This window comes from Pan troglodytes, chromosome 10, assembly GCF_028858775.2.
Source record: "Pan troglodytes isolate AG18354 chromosome 10, NHGRI_mPanTro3-v2.0_pri, whole genome shotgun sequence".
NCBI classification, from domain to species: Eukaryota; Metazoa; Chordata; class Mammalia; order Primates; family Hominidae; genus Pan; species Pan troglodytes.
Genome location: NC_072408.2, coordinates 88,053,131 through 88,070,882, shown reverse-complemented (window position 1 = coordinate 88,070,882; position 17,752 = coordinate 88,053,131). Strand labels below are relative to the sequence as shown.

At 33.9% G+C, this 17,752-nt stretch overlaps 1 protein-coding gene across 50 annotated transcripts in view; it reads left to right on the top strand.

Annotated features, from left to right (window-relative positions):
* The window catches only part of PPFIA2 (PTPRF interacting protein alpha 2), a 505,598-nt gene extending 488,266 nt beyond the window's left edge, over positions 1–17,332 (top strand). For 29 of the 50 annotated variants that reach the window (XM_063786934.1, XM_054664530.2, XM_063786940.1 and 26 more), the window contains 5 exons: positions 7,534–7,709; positions 8,598–8,666; positions 12,208–12,367; positions 13,559–13,650; positions 15,937–16,330. In XM_063786934.1, coding sequence (XP_063643004.1) covers positions 7,534–7,709; positions 8,598–8,666; positions 12,208–12,367; positions 13,559–13,617 — 464 coding nt within the window. In that variant the 3' untranslated portion in view covers positions 13,618–13,650; positions 15,937–16,330. Of the gene's footprint in view, positions 1–7,533; positions 7,710–8,597; positions 8,667–12,144; positions 12,368–13,558; positions 13,651–15,936 lie in introns of all 50 variants that reach the window. The other 21 variants (XM_063786935.1, XM_009425928.4, XM_003952255.5 and 18 more) reach the window with 7 other exon arrangements.
* The last annotated feature ends 420 nt before the right edge of the window (positions 17,333–17,752 follow it).

The following is a 17,752-nucleotide window of genomic DNA, read 5'->3' as shown; positions in this document are numbered from 1 at the left end:
CCGGGCGTGGTGGCAGGCGCCTGTAGTCCCAGCTACTCGGGAGGCTGAGGCAGGAGAATGGCATGAACCCTGGAGGCAGAGCTTGCAGTGAGCCGAGATTGCCCCACTGCACTGCACTCCAGCCTGGGCGACAGAGCAAGACTCTGTCTCAAAAAAAAAAAAAAAAAAAAAAAAAAAAGGAAAATATAACCAAAGCTTTTAAGGAAAATTTTGGATATTAAAATACTTATTAGTTATATTTCCATTTCCTATTATCCAAGAGTTGATATGTGGAAGCATTACATCAAATTTAATGGGTGTTTCTACATTACATTAATGGTTCAAGGGTAGGCATGAATCTCTGTTTTCATCTTCACTCCTTTTAAGGCTTAATTTAGATAAGAAAGTGGTATATATTACATTCTCCAGTATTAACGTTTAGTGCTGTTTTATTCTTAAGATTTTTTTTAGGTTTCTATAATTTACATTTTTGATAAACAATGTCAGAAATTACTTTTATCTTTGGCAGGTCTTGGAAAGTACATTAGTTCTAATGGAACGGGCTTGAATGCATGTGAAAGTGATTGGTTAAAAATAGTTTTCTACGTATGTCTCATCGGAGAGTAGACAGACTCACAATGGATTTCTTGTAACACTTCATTTGATGCATTACTTCGAAGCACGAAAGTGCTTTTCCATTATCAAAATTGAGTTGTTTGACTTCACTTTATTTGGGGGCCCCAGGAAACTGCAGGTTGTTTTCAGTGCATTGCTGTTCAGTTGAATTGAAATTTGGGAATTAATGGACCAAAGATAGACCCCAGAAGGAAGTTTGCATTTGACCACACAATGAATGTCTTAGCACACAGATAGATTTTACCCATGGGATACCACTTTGTAGTTTCCTTTCTGAAGTATTTTTATCCAATTAGATTTTATTATGCCTCAGCTCACCACGTGAAATGTTTCACATATAGATAGATCTAAAGGAGAGGAATTACCCAGTTGGCCCTATACCAAATGTTATATTAGTATCTGGCAATTGCTGATTAGAGTGTAGCTCTGAGGAAAAAAAAACTGCCATGATTCACTATGATCACACACAACTCTATCTGATAAATAGCTGTGAATGAGATCATAAATAGCTTGTTTCCTGTGACTGATCTGGTGACATTTACAGGAAGAATTCTCAACAGTGACTAGGGGTCTCTTATTATCCGAAGTGTGAATTAACCCTGACCTTAATGAATAGTTTTCTGAAGTGAAAAGACCATGTGAATATCAAGAACCTACTAACATTTAATTTGTTGCTAAGAAGCAGTCAACACTGATCTCTAGCCATTTATTGTTTAGGTCAAGAAGATTTCTACACAGTTTTAAAGTCAGTGCGTACATTGCTTGGAAACAGATTTATGGAAAGGCATCTAACTTTAAAAATGAAAAAAAAAAAGAAGTATTTTGTTCTGAGGAGGAAACATTTGAATTCATGCTTTATTTGCCTTTACCTCATAAACAGGTCATTTTAAATATTTGATCACTCTTAACTACAGGTGTGACGATGGAATTTTTGATGGGCACATATTTGCAGAAATATCACGACCACATAATATGTCTTAGACTATCAAAATATAAACCTAAGTCTAGAAAAAAACCAAATACTCCCTATTTACAAATCCATCTAGTGCAAGGAAAACTGGATTTATTTTTATTATTGAGAGCATTGTCACGTTCATTTTTTAAAAAACGGTGTGTTTAATAAAATTAAATGGAGAACTGTTGCTGCCACCCACAAGGACTTGCCTAGCTTTTGGGATTCAAGTGTAGGGTAACCAGTTGTTAGAATGAATCAGTAACTATCAACAGCAGCTGATTACATAGCCAAAATGTGATGCTAACCAACTCACATCCCATTTTCTGAGGTCTGAAAACCTCAATGGAATAGGCTAAGGAAAACTCGGAGGAAAAGCTACACTTCAGAACTGACTCAGAGAGACAATTAACATGTATAATATGAAATTTCCTTATATAGTAAAGAATATTAAGGAAATCCTTTGCTTTGCTGAAGACCAGTGGGTGGGGGCGGGGGGGGGGCGGGGAGAAAGAGGCAAAACTCTGAGGGGAGGACAATAAATGTCCTACTTCGTGCAGAAATTCATTCTGCTTAGAATGGAGCAGCTAATAGTAATAAGACTGTGGGATGTGGGCATTCCTCTCATGTTCCTTATTACCTAAATCCAAAGAAAGATCTAGGACCTTTCTTTTGAAATGAGATCATTCTATCCACAAAAGGAGTTAAGCAGAGAGATGTGAGGCTGATACATGTTCAGCTTCCAGATTCATATACAAATGTTTTGCTAGTACTGTGGATTGGCACAGACAGAAAGGACACCAACTAATTTGAAGAACTTCTACTTCTGATAGATTGGAGCATATTAAGTCAGACCAATCTTCCACTAAGAAGAAATAGAAAGGCTAGATAAATCAATAAATGGTAATAAAGAGCTATATGAAAACAGTAGAAACCAATTAAGAGGGACAGGAATTGAGAGGTTATGATCTTGGAAAAAAGAAAAATGTAAGGAAATAGTAAAACTGTCATTCTCTGCTGTTTTTCCTCTATCTAACAGAGAAGCAGGGAACGGAGTGGGGTGGTGGTGGGGATTGGAATTTAGAGGTGCCAAAACTGCCAGGCCTTCAGGAGCAAAGAATCTGTAAAACATAATAATAATAAAATAAGACTGACCATTTATACAATACTCCTCTAGAGACATTTGTGGACTTCCAAGAAGGATGGAATTATAATCTAAAAATTGAACAGAAAGCTGAAGCCAAAGGGTAATAAATCTAGAAAGAGAACTGTTGTAATCTCATGATAATACAGCAAAAAAAATCAAAGGTCATAACCACCAAATATACTTTAATTTGAGGTCTCTGATAAAACACACCGTAGGACTAAGGGTAAACTTAAACAGATCAGGCTATTTATTATGTCTATTAATGTTAAAAATAAATTTTATTATGTATATTTGAGGTTTAGAACATTTTACAGAACACATATAGGTAGTAAAATGGTTACTATAGTGAAGGAGATTCCTAAGCTTTATTTTGAAATGTTAAAATTGAAATCTAGCATTGATTTATCTCAATCTTTAATTGGAATTAAGTTGATCTGCCCTTATTATAACTTCAGAAAAACATAAAAGTCATTTCAAGAAGAAGTTGACATTCAGAGCCTCTGCAATTTTTCAATCATATTATGTGAGAGCCAATAAAAGAAAAATTCAGACATGTCAGATAATGGCCAAAATGAGGAAAACCACGATGATAAAATCAGAAAAAAGAAACATATCCATAGTTGACCCTGACAGTGTTTATTAAAAAATATGTAAGGAATATAAGTGACAAAATGGAGAATTTAATATAGTTGGAATCAATATGTTTAACAAATAATCAAATGGAAATTTGAAGAAGTGAAAAGTATAAAGACTTAAATTGAGAACACAATAGGTGGTTTAACAGTAGAAGAGAGTTTAGTGAAATAAAAGATCACTTGAAAACATCTAGCCCACATATGACAAGAAACAAAAAGGACGAATGATATAAAACATCATTAGAGACATATTGGACATGGTGAGGTAAGAGACAATAAGAAAGAAGCAATATTTGAAAAGATACTGGTGGAGACATAAAAAGAAAATAATTGAAATGATAAACCACAGACTCAAGGTTCTCGATGGACCCCAAGTGAGATTAAAAATAAAAGGGGAAATAAAAACACATCTAAACACATTACAATAGAGCTACTGAAAACCATGATTTCCCACACCCCAAAATCTTAGAATCTGCCAGAGTAAACTCCACAATAATTTCAATGGAGCAACATAATATAACTGATATTGCTCAACTAAATAATGCTAGAGGAAAATGGAATTATGACCTTAAAATGCTGAATCAAACTAACTTACTTTGAAGTATGTCCATCAATATTAAAGGGAGAATTAATAAACTTTCAGACAAACAAAATCTGAGAGACTATTTCACCAGAAAAAAAACAAATAGAAAAGAAATATTAGAATAAGTGATTCAGGCAGATGGAAATGATCATAAAGATAATAAAAAAATGCACACATGATGGAGGAGAACTGAAAAATGTATGGGTAAATGTCATAATAATAGTAAAAATAATATCTGCAGGGATTAAATTTTACATAGAATTAAAATACATAACTATAATGCAAAAGGAAGGGAATAAGTGAAATTAAATTATTTGAAAGTCTTTGCATTATCTAGAAAATAATAAAAGGAATAATTTATAGTAGACTCTAATAAGAACACATATTATAAGCTTTAAGTGTCACTACTAAAATAATAATATAAAGTGTAAATATAAAAAGCTAATAGAGGGCCGGGCATGGTGGCTCATGCCTATAATCTCAGCACTTTGGCAGACCAAGGCAGGTGGATCACCTGAGGTCAGGAGATGAGACCAGCCTGACTAACATGGTAAAACCCCATCTCTAGCAAAAATACAAAATTAGCCAGGTGTGGTGGCGCATGCCTGTAGTCCCAGCTACTTGGGAGGCTGAGGCAGGAGAATCGCTTGAACCTTGGAGGCAGAGGTTGCAGTAAGCAGAGATCATGCCATTGCACTCCAGCCTGGGCAACAAGAGTGAGACTCAGTCTCAAAAAATAAAAGAAAAAAGAAAGCTAATGGAGTGGTAGAATAAAATTAGAAAACAATAAATGGCAAGAAAGAGAGAAAAAGAACAAAGAACAGATAGGACAAATAGATGGTAGAATTCAGCACAAATATCAAAGTAATAATATTAAGTGGGGAAGAACTAACTACTTCAATTTAAGGACAGATTAAAAAACAATGATATGCTGTATACAGTGGACACACTTTCAATATAAGAACATAGAAAACGTATTAGTAAATGAGGTATACATGCAAATATTAACCAAAGCTACTGTGATTCTTCTAATATCAGAATATAAACTTTAAGGCAGGAAACATACTAGAAATAAGTTGGCTATTTTCAAATAATAGAAGGAAAGATATAGCAAATTAGTATACATCTAATATGTAGATTTAAAATATGGAAAGTAAAAACTGACAAACCTTAAAAGTAGCAGACGTTTTCAGTTCATAATGGGTGTTACTGATTAAAACTGCAATGAGACACCCCATGTATTAGTTTGTCGGGGCTGCTGTATCAAAGTACCACAGATTGTGTGTCTTAAACAACAGAAATGTGTTGTCTCACAGTTTTACACACTAGAAGTTCCAGACCAAGGTGTTAGCAGAGTCAGTTCCTACTGAAAAGAATCTGCTATTCGCTTCGCCCCTGACTTCTGGTGATTTGCTGGCAATTTTTGATGTTCTTTGGCGTGTAGGAACATCGCCACGATCCCTGCCTTCATAGTCACATAGTGCTCTCCATGTGTGCATGTCTATTTCCAAATTTTGCCATTCAAGAATGATAACAGTCTCATTGAATTTGGGCCCCCTCTATTGACTCATTTTAATTGATCATTTCTATAAAGACCTGATATCCAAGTAAGGTTACATTCTTAGGTACTGGAAGTTAGGGCTTCTACATGAATTTTGGGGAACACAATTCAACCCATAATACCACACCTACCATAATGGCTAAAAAAAAGCAAGACAAAACAAGAACAAAAATGAGAAATACAAAGCATTGGTACAGATGAAGATGTTCAGACATTAATAATGCAAGGTTAAATTGTGAGAGTGGAATTTGCTTAGCAATATCTGCTAACAAGTAAACACATAACAATTCTATTCCTTGTTATTTATTCTACTGCAACATGTAAATATACAAAACAAAATCCATGTATAACAATATTCAAAGCAGCACTATTTATTTTTATTTCAATAGGTTTTTGGGGAACAGGTGGTGTTAGGTTACATGAACAAGTTCTTTAGCGGTGATTTTTCTGACATTTTGGTCCACTCATCACCCAAGCAGTGTACCCTGTACCCGATGTGTTGTTTTTTATCCCTTGCCATCCCCCACCCTTTCCCCCTCAAAGGAACACTATTCTTAATAACCCAAAGTGGAATCTACTCACATGTCCATCTACAGTAGAATGGATACATTGCAGCATAATCATGCAATGGGATGCTAGATAGCAATGATCGTGAACACGCCACTGCTATTTGCTAAAGCGTAGATAAATTCCATATTGAATGAAAGGCAGACAAAAAAGTACATATTGGGTGATTTTATGTATGAAAAGCTAAAAAAAAATAAATCGGGCAAGGCGATTCTGTAATGAAAGAAGTCAGAATATTGGTTACTGTTAGGTGAGAATGGTGCCTGAGAAGTTGCATGAGGGGACCTCAGTGGGTCTGTGCTATCACTGTATTGCTTCAAAGTTATACACAAGAACATCTAAGTTGGTTATAAATGAATAAAATAAGATAAATAAGGATTTTCAAAGACTCATCAAAATAGTTGTTTAAAACATGCTTTTCAAAGGCTTATTGAAACAGGTATTTAAAACAGTTAAAGTTGAAGAATATTTCCTGAAAGATTTTTATACTTTGTCTGAAAAAGCTAGGCACTTCATTAGAAAGAAAAAAAAAACGGACAGGAAAACTTACTTTTACTTTAATAGTAATTATAGTTTCCTTTCCCTTTCTATGGGTAGTAAAAATGTTTTAATCTTTTTCTCATATCCCCTTAAGTTTCTTAAAATTCTTTCTTTTCTATGGACAATTTTAGTCCTTCGGACTATTTTACTCATTTTATATAGCATTCTGCCAACTTTTAATGGGAAGATATTGAAGAAAATAAATGATAAAACATAATTTGATGTTTTTATCTAAAAAAAAGAAACGACATTTTTCTCTGAAAGTTTTATTTTTAGAAAATAAAAATCAAAAAAATTTTTTCCTCAATAGAATACTACTTTCAATAGAGTGGAAATAATTGTTGACATGTGACTGAGTGCTTGAATTTTGCATTAGCATGTGATTATATTGAAATATAATACTAAGGTAAGTATCCATCTGTTGATGCCTTATATTATTTTACCGTTCTGTTCTTATATATTACTTCAGGTGAAAAAAAAATCTTCTAGTCTATATGCCAATGTTTAGGTAGTGGTTAACAAACACTTCTGATGAAAGACAGTATTACAATCTCGTCTGCTGTTTACTGAAGAGGTGTGTTATCAAGACACAAATAAGAAATGTCTCCCTCTGATGGTAAAAATATTGAACTTCAGACAGACACCTAGGGCTCTAGTATGAAAACAAGAAACACAGACATCGTGTTCTACGCGACTGAAGTGCTGTCATTTTAGCTATAACAAACACTCTGAAAAATAACAACTTTTTAAAATAGAGACTCGAAAAGATTAATTATTAAAACAGTAACTACACACAAATGAAGGGAGCCAGATGGATTAGAGTGTGGATAAATCAGCATAAATGTGACCTGGCCAGATACCCATGGCTTATTTCAGCCAGTGGTTCTACTGTGCAAAATAATGCATCCTAAAATGATGCATCTCTTTTCCTAGACGTGTTGGTGTGGAGCAATGACCGAGTTATTCGCTGGATACAAGCAATTGGACTTCGAGAATATGCAAATAATATACTTGAGAGCGGTGTGCATGGCTCACTTATAGCCCTGGATGAAAACTTTGACTACAGCAGCTTAGCTTTATTATTACAGATTCCAACACAGAACACCCAGGCAAGTCACTTTCTGCTGTCGTCTCAATGTGTTCTGGTTTATATAATGATAAACTAAACTTTTAGAAAAAAATTGGCTGTGTATTCATGATTGTTAATGAAAGTTAATTCAATGTTTGAAATATGTCACTGGGGTTTTAATTTCAGGCTAGTGGATTTCTAGCCAAAAAAAAAAAAAATCATACAATTAAACAAGAAAGGGATTTTGAAGTTATGTGGCCCAGTCTCCCACCTGAATGCCAGATTCCACTAAATGAAATCCCTGGCAGATGGCCATCAGTCTCTGCCTCTCTGAGAGGCAGTCATTTCTATTTACATGTATGAATTATACAGACTCTTAGCATTGGATATGTCAGTGATTCCCAAAACTGGATAATAATTTGAATCAGTATAGTTCCTTATGAATAAAAAATAAAACCTCCAACCCACATCATAGTCCTAAGACATCAGTTATCAAGAGATAGGGCATAGGAATCTTTATTATCAAAACTTTCCTCAAATGATAATCATTGGCCAGGTTTGAGAACTACCTACATAGATTCAATAAAAATTTGGCAGTCCCGTTTCACTTTTTATTTTGTTTTTACATATTTCAGAGATTAAACAAAATACTCAATTGAAATAAAGTAACGAAGTGAGACCAAAGCCTCTTGACCTCAGATGTTTATGCAAGACTGTCTCTCTACTGTTCACAGAAAAAAAAAAAAAAGCCCTGTATTTTTTTTGTAGTTAAAATTTACAATGGCTAATAACAGACATGGAGGGCTAAAAACTTCAAAACCCATAAATAAAGTATGGTTTATAATACATTATCAGATAAATATAAGCTACATGATTTTTAAAATAAAATGTGATTTCGGTGATGGTAACTGTAATTTGACGTCAACAGGCAAGGCAGATTCTTGAAAGGGAATACAATAACCTCTTGGCCCTGGGAACTGAAAGGCGACTGGATGAAGTAAGTCCACCTGTTATTCAAAAGAGATCTGAGAGAGTAAAAGAAAAATGATAGAACATCTTTGTTTTTAAGGAATAGTGCTTGGAAATTAATCAAATGACTGTTCTATGGTTAGAATCAATAATTTTCTCCAGGTTTGTTGTTAAATATTCAATCTTATTACTTAATTTTGGAAAGAGCTATATTAATTCATAAATATTATCATTTCAGCAGGTAGAGATACTAAACAGTAATTTACAAAACATTGTTATGAGTCGTGACTGCAAAACGTTGGGCAACATTATTTTTAAAAATTAGAAAAAAGTTAAAACACTAATGTTGATAAATTCAGCTTTTTAATAAAGAGTGCATGTATTTCTTAAATATCAGTATATCTTGCCAGGAAATTTTAGAAAATTAAAATGAGGATAAAACTTGCTTCAATAAATGGAAAGCTTTTTATTATTTTATATATTGATACTGAGTTTTCCTTCAAAACAGATTAATAACATTTTAACAGTCATAGAATTTGAAAGCTATATTGAATATAAGAATCGCTATATAATATGTGCATATTAAGTTATTTGGAAAATAATAAACATGTAAGTAGCCTCCCGAGTTGAATGAATACAAGGGATATCAGCAAATGCTGTGGACTGTAGACATTTTAATAGTCTTTCTGAGTTTTTCTACAGGGTCTTTCTGGAAGAAGTGGGAAGGAAACCTGAGCATGAAATAGAAAATAAAGAGATGCATAATTCTGTGTTGCAAAGTACAGGTGTTCCTTACTACAAAGACAAGCTGATTAAAATTATTTTGTGAAGAACTCAGCAAATTCAAATATGGACCAATCATTCTATATTCAAATAGGCAGGACAGATAATCTTGGTATTATAAAATCCACTCTGTCCTTTATGGTGGGGATTATAGAGAGATAAGTTCTACAGTCTTGAACTCAGCTAACTTCTGATAAATTCATGCTCTTATTCAATCAGCATAATGATTAATATTTTTAAAAGCCTAGTCTTATAAGTTGCATGACAGTCTTTTAAATCCTTACTAGAAATTATTGATTCAAAAAGGTAGTCTTATAAACTCATACATCTTAAAATACAATTATTCTTACTTAAAAGTTGCAAAAATTTCTAATAAAAAATTATTGAAGAGTTGTCATATTGCTACATTCTCTTAGGAGCTGTCCAGGTGTGGGGTAGCTTCTTAATAGTAATGAACTAGAAGAAAAGTCTATTGAGCCAATTAAATGAGATGTGACTCGTTGTCTTTAAACTATACTGCTGCTTTTTCTTATTTTTAAAAGCACAAAATATAATTTTGTCATTTAAACCCTCTAGTCTCTTTTGTTCAATTTTATTTTATTTTTTAGTGTGAGAAAAAATAGCCAACTTACTTAGAACAATAGTGGACTTATTTCTGAGGTTTTGCTGATCACATTCAGATTCCACTGAAATAATCTGAGAGGTGTCAACAAGCTTATACAGACTTTGACCCCAATTAAAAGAATTAACCCTATCTCATGAAAACTTTTCCCCATGATGTTGTTGTTTATAGTTCTATTAACTTTCTGCAGTAACAATATGTTGAAAGAACAGAAGTCAGGAATCATAATTCAAACGCTTAACTCTAAAAACTGGCAATTTTTTTTTTTTTGACAGAGTTTCCCTCTTGTTGCCCAGGCTGGAGTGCAATGGTGTGATCTTGGCTCACCACAACCTCCGTCTCCTGGGTTCCAGCGATTCTCACACCTGAGCCTCCCAAGTAGCTGGGATTACAGGCGTGTGCCACCACACCCATCTAATTTTGTATTTTTAGTAGAGACAGGGTTTCTCCATGTTGGTCAGTCTGGTCTGGAACTCCTGACCTCAGGTGATCCGCCTGCCTCAGCCTCCCAAAATGCTGGGATTACAGGCGTGAGCCACCACGCCCAGCCAAAACTGGCTTATTTTTAAGCCCCTAGCTACGACACTGTAAGGAGTTGTGTAGCTCTACAGTGTAACATAGTGTTTTATAAAACTGAAGACTATTTATGCTTAATGCAAAAACTTCTCCAAGAATCAAGAAGTCGTAGAGGCTGCAACTGTGAAATTCTGTTTCTTTTCTACATTTACACACATTTGGAGATCTAGGGCAATGAAAAACACAGCAGTTGGGAAGAGTAGCAGACATCTCTTAATGTGCAAAATGGCTACCACACTGAAACAAAATGTAGATTTTAATGATAAGGATTGAAACAGTGGATATATGTTATTATATAAAAATGATTTTATTTTTCCCTGATTGACTTTAAATGTCCCTTAACTAATATAGTAGTCTACAAAGCCTACCTTATAGAATTATTCACTATAACATAGCACAAATTACTATGTTGAGTGAATATAGACTTATTATTCCAAATGCCAGAATGAAATCAAATGAGATATTAGGATACACAACATATACTTGGCTATAACTGTCTACGGCATAGACAGTCCTTCCCTAGATAAGAAACAGTGAGATGAGAAGACAAGACCTATGTGGAATGATTCATATTTTCCTTAGAATTAGACACAGAATATTCATTAACTGCTGAATTATATATTGCTACTTGCCAATTTGGAGGAAAATAATTATGTCTGTAAAAGTACTTTGTGTATACAAAGAGAAGGAAGAGATTATTTCATTAAGGCATAACAAAATCAGCAACCAGAATTAAAATATAATTGCTATGCTACATTCTAAAATGTGGATTCACCCTAGGATCTGTCCAAGTAGAGACACTAGCCTATGTGGGGTATGATGTTGCTTCCTGATAGTAATGAACTAGAGAAAAAGTCTACTGGGCCAATTAAATGGGATGTGACTCTCTGCCTCTGTGTATATTAAAATACACATTATTAAAATGTAACCAGGGTAATATTATGCTTTCGGTGGTACCCAAAGACCACATGTATTTATTGAAATGATGGTGTCCAGGCTACACAGATTTTTCAACAAATTGCAAGTTAATTCTGTGTCACCTAAAACTTCACAAATCACATATTTAAGAGTTTCTTGTACAGATATTATAATAGGCTACAGTGTGTCATATTAGCCATGCCATCTCAAATATAGATTTCCCCAAAATAAATACCTACATTGTATTTGTGTACATAGAAGTCATTTCATTCAAGTGTGTGAGTTAAATGTAGTCTACTCAACAACTAATTCAATTCAGTATATCATCTCATTCCATAAAACCCGTAGGCATAAAGTGGAACAATGTATATCCAATATTTATTTTGGAAAACATTGGTGGCTTATTTTAGGCTTTCAAGGATATTTACTGTATAGATGTCAGACCTTAAATTTGAAATCGTATGAAAAGTTTTATTTAAAAATTTATATATCAAATCTCCTATAGTCTTGTTTTGGAATCATAGAACTATCTTGATAAAGCATGATTCCATATGTATACTTGACAGACTAAATGTAAATCATCTATGTTACATGTTTCTAAGCACAGAGCTTTAAGCACATGGACTAGTTTACTTGTTTTCGTAACATCACCTTAAAACTGTACTGGCAGAGTGATGACAAGAACTTCAGACGTGGATCAACCTGGAGAAGGCAGTTTCCTCCTCGTGAAGTACATGGAATCAGCATGATGCCTGGGTCCTCAGAAACATTACCAGCTGGATTTAGGTTAACCACAACCTCTGGGCAGTCAAGAAAAATGACAACAGATGGTACAGTAGTTTTGCATTGCTGCTTATCAAGCAAAAAGCTTGTTTAGCCAAAGCTAGTATAATTCTCTGACCTTGCTTTTTGGAATTATTTTCTTGAGTTGGTTTGCTCTGCTTGAAATTTACTTTGCTCTCATCACAAACCAGACTCCTTTTTACACTGCTATTGCATGAACTCATGGCACTTTATTCACATTTTCAAAATAATTTATAACATCCTAAAAAGAACAATTTGGTTAATGTCCACCTCTAGGAGGAACAATAAACATCTGCAGGATTTGTGTTTCTTTAGTCTTCTATTCCCAAAAGTAACAATTTGTTTAAGTTAGAGGTTGGACTTGGACTAAAGATCCATAGTAAATGGAAATTAACTCCACTGTCTCCCCACATGTTTAAATACTGCGAGTTTTATGTGTCATCTTAGAAATTCACTCATCAAATATTTTTCCCTCTAGCCAAAGCAGAAGCCCTTAAATAAACAAGCCATGAACATGAGAAGAGAATTAAAGAAACACAAAACACAGTAATTTCCCAATTACTATTTCCTTCTGTGGACATTAGACTTAAGCTATCTAATTTACAAAAGAAAAGTCATTCCAGAGGAGAGACAACTTTGAAATAGTAGTCACAAAATTATTTCTGTTTGGGAGGCATTAAAGAAAAATAATCCCATGCTATTTGTTAAGATAATCACCTAGCATCATTATTTCTTGTCAAGGTCACAGTTATTATAGCTCAAATTTAGTTCCAGCATAAACTGTGATCTTGATCTACATTTCTTACAACTTGTTAATACGGTGGAACATGTCAGTGAAATTCATGAGGAATTTAACATCATTACAATTAGTGTAGAAGTTCTTCAATACTTGGAGAGGAAAAAAAAATCCACTATAATGAGTTCTCTAAGAGCAATCTCCGTATCAAAATCAGAAGCACCCTGGGGAGCTGCTCTTGTTACCGATTTTATCTAAGGAAGAATACATAACAACTCAAAAGCTCAGGTCAATTACATTGGGATAAATTTTCATTAGGAACTTGATCTAGAGAAGAGGAATGTGAGTGGCTTATATCTGAGAGAAAGAAGGTCTACTATTATGTTCAGAATCCCTGTATGCAGGGAAAATAAATCTTTCTCATCTGAAATCTTGTACTCAATCATCCAAGTCCCTCTAAAGCCCTTTTCTCCATTTGCAGTTGCTTCATCAAGACTGCAGAGGTTAGACAACTCCACTGTTCGCACATACTCATGTTGACCAGCCACTCAAAGGAGGCAGCACTGACCTGCTGTGAGTAGTTTCCCTTTGGCTGACAAAAAAAAAAAGATTAAAAAATGGAACCTACATAGACTAATAAATATACACTATACTCTTTGGTATGCCCTAGCAGTACAGAAATGAGATAACCCTTTTGAATTGCTTCAGGGGAAAAGAAATCTTCGTATTATAACACTTAGTCTAGCATTTCCTATCACCATCTGTCTCCTATAGTTTAAGGTCTGCCTGTTGGAGGCCTATCACTGTATTATTACACATCAATGGGTTGCCACTACACTATTTTCTACTTTTTAGTACCATTTCCTGTTGAGTAACTTAGCATTTTATTGATAATAATTCAGCACTTTAAAAAATCCTATCTTTTTAAGTGTATATTTTATATAAGGAAGCCAAGGTAGTGGATAGGGATTTAAGCAAGTTCACCGAGTCAAATAGCAACAGACAGGAAAGTGATTTAGAGATGGTTTCATATTAAAAAGTAGAAACTTGCCGAGGCAGGTAGATCACTTCAGGTCAGGAGTTAGAGACCAGCCTGGCCAACATGGTGAAACCTCATCTCTACTAAAAACACAAAAAGTAGCCAGGCATGGTGTTGCACTCCCATAATCCCATCTACTTGGGAGGCTGAGGCAAGAGAGTCACTTGAACCTGGGAGGCAGAAGTTGCAGTGAGCGATGGTGCCACTGCACTCAAGCTTGGGTGACAGAGCGTGACTCCGTCTTAAAATAAATCAATAAATAAATAGTAGAAACTGTGAAAAATTCAAACCTTTATTACATTGTTTCTTATCAATCTGATTTACACTTGCTAAAAACAAATATAAATTTTAAGTATTTAAGACATATAGGAACAAAATAAAATTACTTTAAGAATGGAGGATAGGACCAGCACAAAACCTTCCTATGTAACCATAAATACCAAGCATTTGATTTTAAGGAAATACCAATTAATGAAAGCTACTTTAAAATCCATATAAAAATGAGGTTTTATTGAAGAACAGTCTTAATAGTAAAACTGTGGTTTCCTAGATTTATAAATGTCAAATGTTCATAATTTTTTTCAACCTAAAACTATGCTTTACCAAAATATTTAACCACTTTTGATGAATCAATATTTTGGAAAAATACTTTTTAAGAGCGATATTTACAACAAAATGTGTGCACAGGGATAAGAGAAACCAGTTATAGACAGAGGAACAACTCACCTTGTGCTGTTTTCATTGCCTTGAACTAAAAGTGCCACACAATTTATTGTTGGTCTTTTGGGCTTAAGATGGGAGCAGATATGCTGCCTTATTTGGATCACTATTTGAAGCTGATAAAATAAAAAGCATCCCGATAAGAGATTTAATTTCAGAATGTACAACCCATACATTAAAATTTTAATTATGGTATATAATTTGGCACCTAATTAGACATGATTTAAAGTATATAATAATTTGGCTAAATAAGAGGTCTCCCAAAATACTGTTTATATTAGATTCTACACATAGCATTATAATTTCTTCAGGAAATGAACACTTCACTAATTTACAGATGACTATTTAATATGTTCAGTAGTGCTTGCTTCTTAGCTCTTAAGTGATGGGTAGAGTTACTCTATTTGCAATCTGTTTTTTATGCATGACGTTCTAGTTCATATTTCCTAGTTTTTACCATTAATTGGGATAACAGTATTCATTTACAATAATTCAATCTAGGACAACCATTTTTTGTTTTGGTGAAACAATAACACTTTTGTTATTAAAATAACCCAGAGCATACTACTTGCTGTTTCTTTTGTGTCAGTAATAGCAATTGTGAGCTTTTTCTAAGTACATTATGGCTGAAAACAATCAGCAATGCCATACTACTGACACAAACGTTTACAATAGGTGACTTATTATTGTTATGTTTTTGTAACAAATAAAGGTATTTTTTAAGAACTCTAAAATATATGAACTAGAATATAAATCTACATTATGAAATAGGTCAATTCAACCCAATTTATTAATTAGCAAGTTGTAAATTTTTCAGAAGGCATGCTAACATTTTGCATAACTACCTTTGTTTACATTACTGCCATACTTTCCACAAAGTTGAGCAAATTCTATTATTTGTTAAGCTCCCCTGCACCAAATTGGAGAAAAGCAAATGTTAATTACATACGGCTGTTGGCTACATCCTAGATGATTTCCTTCTCATGATCTTCTAGGACAGGAGTAAGCAGGCTGCGTGGAGGTACACCACAGAGGAGTAGAATGAGATTTCCCAGTCTGGGACTTTTCAGTGAACTAATGCTATCCATTGTATATTTTAGATGGCGTCTTTTCAGTCTACTCTACCTAAAGTGCACTACCATCTAAGAAGACGAGCAGTGAAAACCTTTGTGAAAACTGAATTCTAAGGAAATAATGACGTCATGACTTATTAAAAGCTGAAAAATGTGATTTTTGGGGGGAGTCAGATATTACATTTGATTAGTTTACTACAATTGTAATAAAATGCTTAAGTCATTTGAATAAAAAACATCATCTACATCATAAACTCTGTACAACAGATGCTTTTATGAAATGAAGCCAGTTGTTTTTCATGTTTTATTGTAATATACTAGGCATTTATGTATTACCGTGCATTTCTTTTTAAATGTGTAAGTCTTATGTAAATGGATATAAATATGATTTTTTAAAAAATAAAATATATGGTTCATGGAGTCTCGAGTGCAAACATTTGACAATTCCAAGTACTGTTTGTATTTTACCATTCCACCATTTTTACAGTTTTTGGATTGTTAATAGTCAAATCAATATGTTTCCTTGAAGCATGTTTCATGCTTCAACGTGTTTCTCCTTCAAGTCTGTCAATACTTAAAGCTGAACAACCTGCCTCTGATCATGTAAAAAAGAATGATTTAACCTGGAACCGGAGCCAAAAATAGAGCTTTAAAGGCAATCAGGGATGTCCTGTATCTTCAGAAATAGCACTGTGATGGCTCGATCTCCTTTTCAATACAAAACAAAGCCAAGCTGTTTACAAGGGTCAAAAGCAATTATTTAAAAATTTATATTAAAAAACCATAATCTTCTCTTGTTACCTGTGGACCAAGAAAAAAAAAAAGAAAAAAAAAACTTATTTACTAAGAACCACATGTTCATTCAAATATCTTGAAATGCCAGCCAGTACTGGACAGTGAATGTCAACCACCGCAGAGTCTGAGGCTCATTTCCACTAGAGAAAACAAAACCCAAGATACCTTTCCCTTTTGTCAATGTAACAGGGCATTAGCCAGACTCATGTCTAATGTTATAAGCTGTTAGCCGAGATGGCCTTGTTGCGACTTCCCTGAAGTCAGTTTTATCAGAGGAAATAAATGAAAGACAGAATGATTAACATATATAGTGTATAAAAGTATAGAAGAGTAATCTCTTCCCTGTGGCTTTATTTGGTGGTGTTACTGTTGTTTATTCTTTGTTTATATGGGAGATTCAAAGTAAAGCCTATTTAATAATACCATTTATCTAACTGCTGATTTTCTGCTGCTTGATCTTATTAAGCGCAAGACCTGTCATTAGTAATTTATTTTCTGTATTTTAATTTGCTATGTTTGCACGTACATTACATTTGTTTTGATGTCTATTTTTATTTAACAGATTCAGTCAAAAGGTAATGATAACAGAAACCCTTTCCATTGTCAATAAAAAAAAATAATAATTCCAGTTCTCTGTTTAAGCTTTGTTTTCTAGTCACATAAGGCTCGACAATTTACTTAAACTATCAGGAAATGTGTTCTTTGGGTGACCCAAATATTTAGCTTCAAAATTGAGTCTGCCACAAGAGGGAGATCTAAACTTGCTTATGGGAGTGATCTTAAATTTTTTCTAAAAATGTGGCCTGAGTAGGAACAATGAGAAAGAGCTTTCTAAGCTCATCTAAACATGGGCATCTTGAGTCATAGAAATGAAATAGAATATAGGAACTATGACATTATAATGCCATAACTAGATTTGTATCTACTATTATATACCACTCAATCACTAAAATCAATTTCTTTCTTTTAAAGATCAAGTTAGAAAGATTAATCATCTATAATAGACACTAACATATAGTGATGCAAAAGATCCAGGTATTTCCCTCAA